The following is a 10,251-nucleotide window of genomic DNA, read 5'->3' as shown; positions in this document are numbered from 1 at the left end:
CGCGGCCGGCCAAGGCAACGCAGGGTTCACTGACTAAAAATGTAACGTACCCGTTACAGCGAACACACACAGACGAGCTCGCACGCTCTCACTCACTCACACACAAACACTTCGGACTTCCCAGAAGCAGACCAATCATGCTCGCGCCCGGTGGGAAGGTAGCCTCTGTGCTTCGCGAGTGCGGCCTTGGGCTTGAACTTGCAAAACACAAACCTGTAACTTAAGCCGAAGGCGAGGGAAAGGAGGAAAGGGTATGGGGAGGGGAGGGCACTTCCAGCTTCGGTCTCATCCACCGTCGAATGGAACAGGGCCAGAGCGAGCGGCGCGGAGCGGAGTGACTTCTTCCTGGGAAAGCAGGGGAGGGGATTAAACTACTCTAATCAATATTCAAACGCCACTCCGCTATCTCAACGTAGATCACGGCAGATCACGGTAATATCCACTAATCATACTCACCGGCACCCGCTGTTGTTCTGGTCACATCGTCACAACGCCCCCCCCCCTTCTCTCTCTCTCTCTCTCTCTCTCTCTCTCTCTCTCTCTCTCTCTCTCTCTACCAATGTCAAAAAGGACAGCACAGATTATACCGTCCAATTTCTCGTACACGACCACAAAGTGGACGACCACGCGTACTCAAATGCAGCAATCTGCTCTCAAATTACCTCCATGTGGTCGAAAATAATGGAGGCTTCTTTACAACCAAACGTGCCGGGCGACTCATCAACCCTTTCGTAGTTATGGATCATCCAGAAAGTACGTCAAGGAATGTGACGTCACATTCGTTTTAATGTGAAACATGTCACATTCGTTTGAATATTGTGTCACATTCATTTAAACGTGATTTCAGGTGAGGTGATGCTCTAATGGCGCCCAGGCTTGGCCGATTCACGTTTAAACGAGTATGACACAACATTCAAACGAACGTGACACGATTAACATTGAAACGAATGTGACGTCACATTCGTTGAAAAACAGTGCGTTTCTCATTCGCCGTTACGAACCTGCCGAGTTCACCATGGAGGCTTTCATGGCGCCTGGTAGGCAGGCAAAATCGTGCCTACAGTGCACGCGTGTGCTGCGGGGTGGCCTATCCAGAGTCTCGCAGGCGCTGGGCTCCGACAGTTTGTCGAATGAATCGGAGAAAAATGGACGTACTTACTGGACGATCCCTTATGCCGCACCGAATTGTGTGACAGGCGGGGGAGGGGGGAGGCGACACACCAGTGTTGCTGGATTGCACACCCTAGGGGCCATTTGGCGCCTTACGGGTGGAGCGAGTAGGCAAACACGCCTACTGCTGTGTCGTAGCCCTTAACACACAGTACACAGACGTGGGTTTGCCTATCGTCGTCGAGTTTACGGTGCCATAAAGCCCCAAGCAAAATAGGCAACCTACCTGCACGCTTGCGCGCCAGGCAGGGTCAGTGTGTGAGTCAGTCGCCTAGTATGTCCGTTAAAGAGAGTGAAAGGGGGAGTGATTTGAAAGTGGCGACTTTTAAAGCACAATCAGATAGCCAGCATACGTCTATCAAGTCTTTATTTCACAAGTATTGATTTTACATCGCAGTCAGCTCTGAGAGGCAAGGTGATGACAATATCAGGGAGGGAGTAACTCTACATAAATAAATTACTACAAAAAGCTAAAGTGAAACTCTCCACACAGTCAGAAATCGAGTATTCCACACCAGATGAAACGATCCAGTAGCATGAAACGTGGAATTTTTACATTTGCAAATAAGTTACATTTTTGACATATTTCAGTATGCCTTGGAAACTTGTTTGGGATATCTGAGAGTTTAAAAAGCCTTAAACTTAATTTTAAGTAACAATGTTTTCACACACAAAAGTAACCTTACATTGAATTGTGATGGGAGTATTTTCCTCAGTCAGAATAGTCGAAACAAGGGCGATTATTCCCCTTCTGCAGATTGAAATAACATTGCCCCTTAATTTAACTAATTATTCATAGTTGCACATTCACTCAAAAATTAGGCACTTAAATCACACATAAACATCGTACTCACTCGATTTGAATGACTCTCTTAATCGTTATGAATATTTATACAGGTGCATTTTTCAACGCTTGAATATATTACAATGATGAAAACTTTTAATCTAAATCAGCGTGATACTCTTTACTTCTTCATTTCCTGGCCGCCTGCATATTGAAACACAGGAGGGGAGAGGGGAAATCGAAGTGACTCTCCATCGCAGGATGAAATGGGGAACCGCGACAGTTAGGACTTGGTTGATAATGTCGGCTTGGCCTGGGATTGTAGGCCTCAGTCGACGACATAATTAACTGGTACGGTTCTTGAAACGAAGCACGATCCTTTTTCCCACTCCGATCCTTGTTGCCAACACTCAAGTTTGTAAAGTGGCCTCTCGAATCAGCAGTATTCGAAGACGTACCGGATGAACTCGACATAAATTTTATACAACGATCTTCGCAAGACGCCGTCACCCAGGCCACGAGAGATGACACCAAGGGAGAGTTCATGCACGTCATAAGCCCCCCCCCCCCCCAGGAAAAGTGATCGACTTTTTGGCGATTGAACATCGAGTACGGCCTGATGGGTAGGCGATTAGAAGTCCAATTCGCTTGTAAGTAGGCAAAAGGGGAGACATAACCTCCCCCAAAGTTAAATCCTGGCTACGCGCCCAAACTAACTCAATTCTTCCAGAAGGACTCGCAGCGCGCGGCCAGCGTGGAGCCACCATGTCTACCAGGACTAAACCTGAACAGGCTCCACACAAAACCTGTCGCCGTCGACTGGCCTCAACAACTGTCACAGCCCACTTTAAAAATTTGCTCGGATTTTCGAGATAAAAAAACAATTTAAGAACTTATAGCCGCGAGTGGAACATTTTCCTTCCCGTCCTTCTTGATTGCCAGCGTAATGGTCTGGTCAGGTCTGGACAGTACCGGCTGGAGCACTACAAGAACAGCGCCAACTATTCAAACCTATGACTTTTAAAGTGAGAACTTTGCACAGCGTTAAAAGTCATCCGTTTAAAACGCGAGGGGACCGCGGGTCCCGGGCTGGACAGCATCACGCCTTGATGTCCTTGATGTCCTCCTGCGCCAGCGGCACGCCCAGCGGCACCCCCAGCACCCGGCCGTGCTTGTCGAGGGGCGGCGGCGACGGCAGCCGCACCACGTACACGGGCTCGTTGCCCGGCCCCAGGCCGAAGCGGTCATCGTCGTCGTCCTGGCCGTGCTGCCCGCCCTGCTTCGCGGCCACGATCATGCGGCGGCGGTACAGGGCGGCCAACACCGCCAGGACCACGATGACGAAGGCCGAGGCCGCGCTGAGCACGAGGATGGCCGTGTGGTAGGACGTGACCTCGGACACCGTGGACTCGGACACGATCTCGCGGTGCTGCAGGGCGATGACGCGGCTCGGCGGCGGCCTGCCGCCCTCGTCGTCCGCGTCGAGCTGCGCCACGCGGTGGCTGAAGCGCGACTGCGTGATGTCGGCCACCATCGCCGACCCGGACTCGTGGCCCACGCTCAGCGCGCCGGACTTGACCTGCGGAGAGCGAGATTAGAGCGGTGGTGACTCGGGGCGGGGCTCGGCGGCGGGATGAAGCGGGACTGCAGCAGGACTCACCATCTCCTCGAGGTGGAACGCCGTGTCCACCTTGCCGGGGCCGTGCAGGCTGAAGGTGGCCACGGCCCTGCCGGGCCCCAGGGTGACGCGCAGACCCTCGCTCCTCGTCGCCGTCCGCGCGGTCCCGGGGCCGCCGGGCCCGGACTGGTCGAGGCCGGCGAGCAGCCCGCGCACCGCCTCCAGGACGAGCAGCTCCGCGCGCGCGTCCACCACGCCGGGCTCGCCCAGGAAGCCGAGCGACACCTCCACCGCCTCGATGGGCGTGGGCACTGCGGGAGGGATTAGCATGCGTGAGCACAATGGCGCGGCGCGGCACGCACGATGACATTCAAAAACATAAGACAAATGCCTTCGTGCGTGCAGGCAAACAGTGGTAGAGTCAACCGGTAGGAAGCAATGGTCAGAAGTGTAATTGGTCGTCGTTTACCCAGTACACCCGGAGCGAAAAAGTTGTTTGCACTTACAGCAGATCTTGGCACCACGTTTAAACGTAGTGGTGTTGACAAGCTGGTTGCCTGCCTCGTCGACGCACCAGCACTCGCCTTCGGGGTCGTCCTTGGGGAGGCACTGGGTCGGCGCGAACCTGCCCGAAGGACAATCATGTTAACAAAGGGCGTTGCACCGTGGGGCGTTGCCACAGGACAGCCGCATCGTCATCAGCGTGCATGTGCCGCTCAGCTCGGCTCACCCGCCGTGGTGGTCACACTGCAGGGCGGAGGCCTCGTCCTCGGCGCGGTCCCTCAGCGCCAGGCAGCGGGTGCGCCTCTCGGGCGGCACGGGCAGCGAGGCGGGCAGCGCTGCGGGCAGCGGCTGGTCCAGGCGCTGCAGCAGCTCGGCCACCGCTGGGTCCAGGCCGCGAAGCAGCTTGGCGACAGCTGCAACCACAGAACCAGCAGGGATTTGAAGTTTCCGGAAATTAATTTTTGAGATATTTTTGAAGGTTTTTCACTAAAAATGTTTGATTTTTTTCTGGAAAAGGTTCCAATGTTTCCAGAATTTTTGGGGCTTTTATAAAATAAATCCCAAGGGTGGCGTAGTTGTGCTTACCCTCCTCCGGGTCCTCCGCGCCCTGCTCCGGTTCCGCCCAGAGCGGGTCGTGGCGGCGGCGCGCCTGCCGGCTGCTGGCCCTGGCCGCCGAGCTGGCCGCGGGGCACGACGGCTTGGGGTCGCGGGTCAGCGTGCCCTTGATGGGCTGGCCGTCGGGCGCCACGCACCAGCACACGCCCACCTGCGTCAGGCACTGCAGCGGCAGCCACGCGCCCGTCTCGGCCGAGCAGCGCGGGATGAACGTCCACTTCTTGTACTTGTCGGCCGCCTTCTGGTTCTTCTCGCGCAGCCGCTCGCACTGGCTCAGGACTGTCGTGAGGAAGAAAATAAAACATGAGGCGCTGTTTTATCCGTGCAAAAGTTACGTTTCTAAGCGCAGCACTCACTAAACAACGCCTATGAATAATGAAAGTATACCAATTCACTTTGACAATTTCCTTCCAGAAAGATGACAAAATTCGTCTCAGGGATATGCTTAAAAACCAGTCATTTCTTCTGGTCCATCAGAGCCGTGGGCCTCACCTGGGCAGACCTTGTTGCACATCTCCTTGGTCGGGAACGAGTTGTGCTGCGCGCCGCACTGGCCCGCCGGCACCAGCTGGCACGAGTTGCGCTCGGGGTTGAAGTGCCAGCGCTCGGCGCCGGGCTCGCACGGCCCCGCCTGCACCGGCTCGAAGCACACGTCACCTGAGGGGGCAGTGAAACCGATCAGCACCCAACCACAAAAAACATTTGGAGGGAGAACAGTAGTTGTTCCGTCCACGCGGAACGGTTGCCGCCCAGGAGCGAGAGCCGCCGCCAGCCGCCGCCGCCGCTCAGTGAGGTGAGCCGCACTCCACGCTGCCGAGGCGACGGATGGGGGGCCTAACTCCACGGCGCACGGCGGGAGAAACAATTAAAGCACCACAACGTCCCTGCATTTACGTCAACGTTCCAACAGCTATATTTCTGTTATTATTGTTAGGGCCAAGAGGACCTTATATCATAAATAGGTTTACGTAGGTTGTATAATTTCACCGTGGAATAACAAACTGCAAGAGAGGAACTAGGCTGACACTCACGAGGCTTCTGGCAGCAGACGGCGTACTCGCCGAGCGGGCTGAGCTCGCACTTGTGGCTGGCCGGGCAGGAGTCGCCGCTGGGGCCGCAGCGGAAGAGTCCGCCGGGCGTGCTGGTCGACTCCAGGGGCTGGCCCGTCAGGCAGGGGTTCTCCCTGTGCGGCAGGCACATGGGCACCTGCAAGCGTGCGAGCATGACGGGGTGAAGAAGTGAGAAAAGGTGTTCTTTGTAGTGTTTGTCAGCGCGACTGCGTCGCCGACACGGCGAGCGCCTGGCGAGGACGAGGTAGGCAGCCCAGCGGCAAAGGAGTGTCGAGCGGTGATGCCTACCTCGCGATCCGCAGGCGCCATAGGATCAGAGTCATCGCTCTCTGAGCGCGTAGAGCGAGGCTCGCGTAGGTGAGGGCCGAGGGAGGGCTACTCACCTTGTGGCAGGGCGGGTCGGCGCACTGCACCTGCACCATGCGGCAGGCCTCGCCCTCGCCGCGGCACTGCAGCTCCTGGCAGGGGTCGCGGCAGCGGCAGGTCGGGCAGCCGCGCGCGTCCAGCTGGTGGCCGTGGGGGCACGCCTCCTCGCAGCGCAGAGCCGGGCACGCCGACACGGCTGCGGGCAGCGCGAAGACACGTCAGCGAGGGGTGGATAACTCCCCGGCTAAGTGTACACCCTTAATTCTGCCCAATTCAAACTAATTCAAACCAATTCAAACCAATTCAAACTAATTCAAACCAATTCAAACTAATTCAAACCAATTCAAAATTAATTCAAGCAATAAAGTCCAATTCAAGACAATTTACATTCAATTTAAGTCAATTCACGCTAATTCAGTAAAGTAAAGTCGTAATAATTCAAACCAATTCAACCAATTCTGTCCAATTCAAGCCAATTCAAATCCGTTTCATAAATTTTGCACACCTAATTCATGAATTATCTACCCCTCGTTCGTCAGGGTAGAGAACGGCCGTGACCCTCTACTCACCGTTGCGCGCGCGGCAGTCGGGCTGCTGGTCGCCGTCGGTGCGGGTGCCGGGCAGCTCCTGGCCGTGCGCGTCCACGCACCAGCACTGGCCCTTGCCCGGGTGGCACTGCACCGACTCGTAGGCGCCGTCTCGCTCGCGGCAGCGCGGCACCCACAGCCGGCCGGCGGGGATGCCCGACTCGTGCGACTCGTGCTGCAGGATGGCGCGCCGGTGCTGGCACTCGGTCATGACCACGGGCTGCATGCACTGCGTGCCGCAGCCGTTGGAGCAGCACTTGGCCGTCTCGTTGCAGTTGTAGTCGGAGCGGCACTGGTAGTCGCACGAGCCCGCGCCCACCGGCACCAGGTACGGGCACTGGCCCGGCTTCTTGGGCAGGCCTGCGAGGACAGAGGGGCGGCATTATTCACAGATGTCCATAAACACTTTGTTTTAAAGGAAAACAAATGTGTCGACTGTTGCAGGAACGTGTTGGTTTAGGAGACTATTTAAAATGCGTCACCCCTGCAAATGTGGCGAACTTTTCGCCACGGGCAACGGGAGACAATTTTGCGTTCCCAAAAATAGGAAATTTTTGAAAGTTCAGTATGCCATCAATGAATAGTGACACTGCCTGTTTCTCGGGGTACTCACAGGCGGGGACGGGCGGGCAGTACTCGGCGTCGCAGGCCACCTCCACCACGTGGCACTCGGCGTTGGGCCCGCACTTGGCCTCGGCGCAGGGGTCGCGGCACTCGCACAGCGGGCAGCGCGTGTCCGGGGAGAGCGTGAAGCCGAACTCGCAGCCCAGGCGGCACGTCAGGTCCAGGCAGTCCAGGGACTCGCGCAGCGCGCTGCAGGCGGGCGACGGCGCCGGGCCCGCGATCCTGTGGAGGAAGGAAGAGGGCGTCAGCAACGGGTCAAGGTCAGTGAGGGTCTCGCCGGAGCCTCAGGAGAACGAGGACGGGACGGCGGCGTGGTCGCTCTCACCTGCTCTGGGGGATCTCGGTGCCGAAGCTGTCGACGCACCAGCACTCGCCGGCGGCGCACTGCGTGTCGTTGAACGAGCCGTCCGGGCGGCAGGTGGGCGGCGGCAGCGCCAGCGACATGCCGTCGCGCGTGCCCTCCATCTTGTCGCGGAAGTCGCGCAGGTACTCGCACACTGCAAGCAGGCTGCTGTTAGCAAGGCGGGGCCTGACTCAGGGGCGGCGGCGCCCTCAGGGCCGAGGCTGGGGTACTCACTCGTGGCGGGGTGGCCGTCCTCGTCCAGCGCCGCCTCGGCAGAGTCCGCGTCGGGGCCGCTGCTCTCGGAGCTGTTGGCCTCGGCCGACGGCAGGTCCGCGCTGGCGCTCCGCTCGGTGGGGTTATCCACGGCCACGGTGTCCGCACTGGCGTCCACGCTGGCGTCCGGGCTGGCGTCGGCGGCCGCGTCGGGCTGGCCGGTCGTGGTTGGCGGGGTGGTTGGCGGGGTGGTGGGCGCTGCGGTGGGCGCCGCGGTGGGCGCCGGCCTGCAGATGGGGGTGGCGCTGCAGAACGGGCCGTCGCAGTCGGGCTCCCGGGCGGCGAAGCACTCCTCGCCCGAACCGCAGACCGCGCCCGCGCAGGGGTCGTCGCACTCGCAGGTCGGGCAGCCGTCGGGGTCCACGCGGAAGCCGAGCTCGCACACCTGCGGGGGCAGGCGATGGGTCAGGTGGGTCAGGAGGGTGCCAAGCCCACGTCCACGAGGACGCCCGTGACGCTGGTCTCGTCGCAGTACTCTACCTGCGCACAGCGGCCCGGCGGCGAGTCGCAACGCGGCGGCTCCGGCATGGAGCCCATGGCGCGGCCCGACACGGACGCGCGGGCCTCGTCCAGGGCGGCGTGAGGTAGGCAGCGCACCTTGGAGCTGGGCCCCATGGAGTTCGGCAGCTTGTTGCCGGCGCGGTCGACGCACCTGCAGGGGGAGGAGCCACGTGAGTACAGCAACAGGGGCAGGGCGCGGCGGCCAGGCTCAGGCCCGGGCACTCACCAGCACACGCGGCCGTTGCGGCTGCACTGGCGCGGGCGGAAGGCGCCGGACACGGGGTCGCACTGCGGCACGTAGCCGCGGCCCTCGCGCTCCGACACGGACAGCTGCACGGACAGCTGCCGCAGCTGGCGGCACTCGGTCAGGTTGGTGGGCGGCGTGCAGGTGCGGCCGCCGCACACGTCGCCGTCGCAGCACTTGAGCGGGCCGGGGCAGTCCTGGTCCTGGCGGCAGCCCGGGCCGCACTGCCGGGTGAGGTGCTCGCCGCGCGCCGGGCACGCGCCCGCCTTGTCCACGCGCGCCGCGCCCGGGCAGCACACGCCGTAGTCGTTGCCTGCGGGACACACACGCGCGTCAGCTGGGCTGCCTAACCCCCGGGCGGCGCACAGCCCGGCGCAGAGCACAGCGCTCGGCCAGGGCCTTTAGGCCAGGGCGGAGCAGCCTCCCGGGCTTCATGTCGCGAGACAATAACATCGACCACAGTTCGACCACAGACTCGGTGCAACAAAACTCGATAATATCGAGAAATTTTGATGACGTCGGAATGTGGGAAAGTATCAAAGCACAATATCTCCAAACTCCATGGTCCATGGTATAGGGCTGCTGAGTAAGCGACCTAGAAAGGCCGATATTTACGGAAGCAGACTCGATAGCCCGATATCGATGCCGGGTCGCGGGAGCATATCAAGCTCCGATGTCGATAACGGGATGCTTGTCGGGTCGGGCACCACGGTGTACTCTATACACCGTGTCGGGCACTCACCTGGCTGCACGGAGCACTCAAACAGCGGCGGGCAGCGCGGCTGGCCGGCGCCCAGGCCGCAGAGGAAGGGGCGCGGGGGCACGCCGCTGCCGGGCATGGTGAGCGGCGCGCCGGCCGGGCACACGTTGTCCAGGCTGCGGCCCTTCTTGCAGGTGGGCACGGGCAGGCAGGGCGGGCGCGTGCACGAGACGGGCTCCTCCAGCTGGCAGGTCAGCGCGCCGCCGCACGACACCTCGGAGCAGGGGTCGTAGCACCGGCACAGCGGGCAGCCGCGCTCGTCCGTGGCGAAGCCGTACGCGCACAGCATGCGGCACGTGTGGCCGGAGCAGCCCTCGGGGCTGTCCGGGTCGCCGAGAAACTCGGGGGCGGCATCACCTGTGGGCGGCAAAGGTGGGACTCATGAAAATGTCGCCAGGCTTACTCTGAACACTTCTGCGTGGGGTTCCGCCAGGGAGCCGATTCCCTGCCGGTGGTGTTTTCACTCGCGGGTGGCCACCCAGAGGTGACGAGCCGAGAAGTCGTCAAACACACAAAGGAAGAAAGAAGCCGGCCGAAGCCGCGTATTGTGGCAAAATGTTGCAAGATGGTGTCAGGCGCACACGGCACCTCCTCCTTCCGCCAAAATGGCCAGGCATTGTATTCAGCGGGGCGAGAGCGGCGGGAGTCGGGGGGAGTCGCCACATCACTCTTTTGCGTGGTTCGGTTCAACGGAGAGATCCTGGTCCTGGTGTGTGTCGTTGTTCTGCTAAAGCCAGCTGCTTTCACCTGTTGCCTGTCCTGGCCCGGCCGCCGGCCCTGTCCGGCCCAGAG

General features: G+C 59.9%; 1 protein-coding gene across 1 annotated transcript in view; it reads right to left on the bottom strand.

Moving 5' to 3' along the window:
• Positions 1 to 1,520: 1,520 nt before the first annotated feature.
• LOC113204996 (kielin/chordin-like protein) overlaps positions 1,521 to 10,251 on the bottom strand; it is a 49,243-nt gene continuing 40,512 nt past the window's right edge. The window contains exons 3-17 of the mRNA XM_026420411.2: positions 9,442 to 9,816; positions 8,682 to 9,012; positions 8,435 to 8,606; positions 7,916 to 8,339; positions 7,664 to 7,835; positions 7,328 to 7,560; positions 6,697 to 7,074; positions 6,145 to 6,323; positions 5,723 to 5,897; positions 5,184 to 5,348; positions 4,662 to 4,970; positions 4,303 to 4,489; positions 4,079 to 4,197; positions 3,615 to 3,883; positions 1,521 to 3,533 (exon numbers count right to left, since the gene is read on the bottom strand). Of these exons, the coding sequence (XP_026276196.2) occupies positions 3,054 to 3,533; positions 3,615 to 3,883; positions 4,079 to 4,197; positions 4,303 to 4,489; positions 4,662 to 4,970; positions 5,184 to 5,348; positions 5,723 to 5,897; positions 6,145 to 6,323; positions 6,697 to 7,074; positions 7,328 to 7,560; positions 7,664 to 7,835; positions 7,916 to 8,339; positions 8,435 to 8,606; positions 8,682 to 9,012; positions 9,442 to 9,816 (3,968 nt within the window). The 3' untranslated portion in view covers positions 1,521 to 3,053. The remainder of the gene's footprint in view (positions 3,534 to 3,614; positions 3,884 to 4,078; positions 4,198 to 4,302; positions 4,490 to 4,661; positions 4,971 to 5,183; positions 5,349 to 5,722; positions 5,898 to 6,144; positions 6,324 to 6,696; positions 7,075 to 7,327; positions 7,561 to 7,663; positions 7,836 to 7,915; positions 8,340 to 8,434; positions 8,607 to 8,681; positions 9,013 to 9,441; positions 9,817 to 10,251) is intronic.

The sequence above is a fragment of the Frankliniella occidentalis genome, unplaced genomic scaffold, assembly GCF_000697945.3.
Source record: "Frankliniella occidentalis isolate FOCC.00 unplaced genomic scaffold, Focc_3.1 Scaffold269, whole genome shotgun sequence".
Taxonomy (NCBI): domain Eukaryota; kingdom Metazoa; phylum Arthropoda; class Insecta; order Thysanoptera; family Thripidae; genus Frankliniella; species Frankliniella occidentalis.
This window is presented reverse-complemented; position numbering and strand designations above follow the sequence as displayed.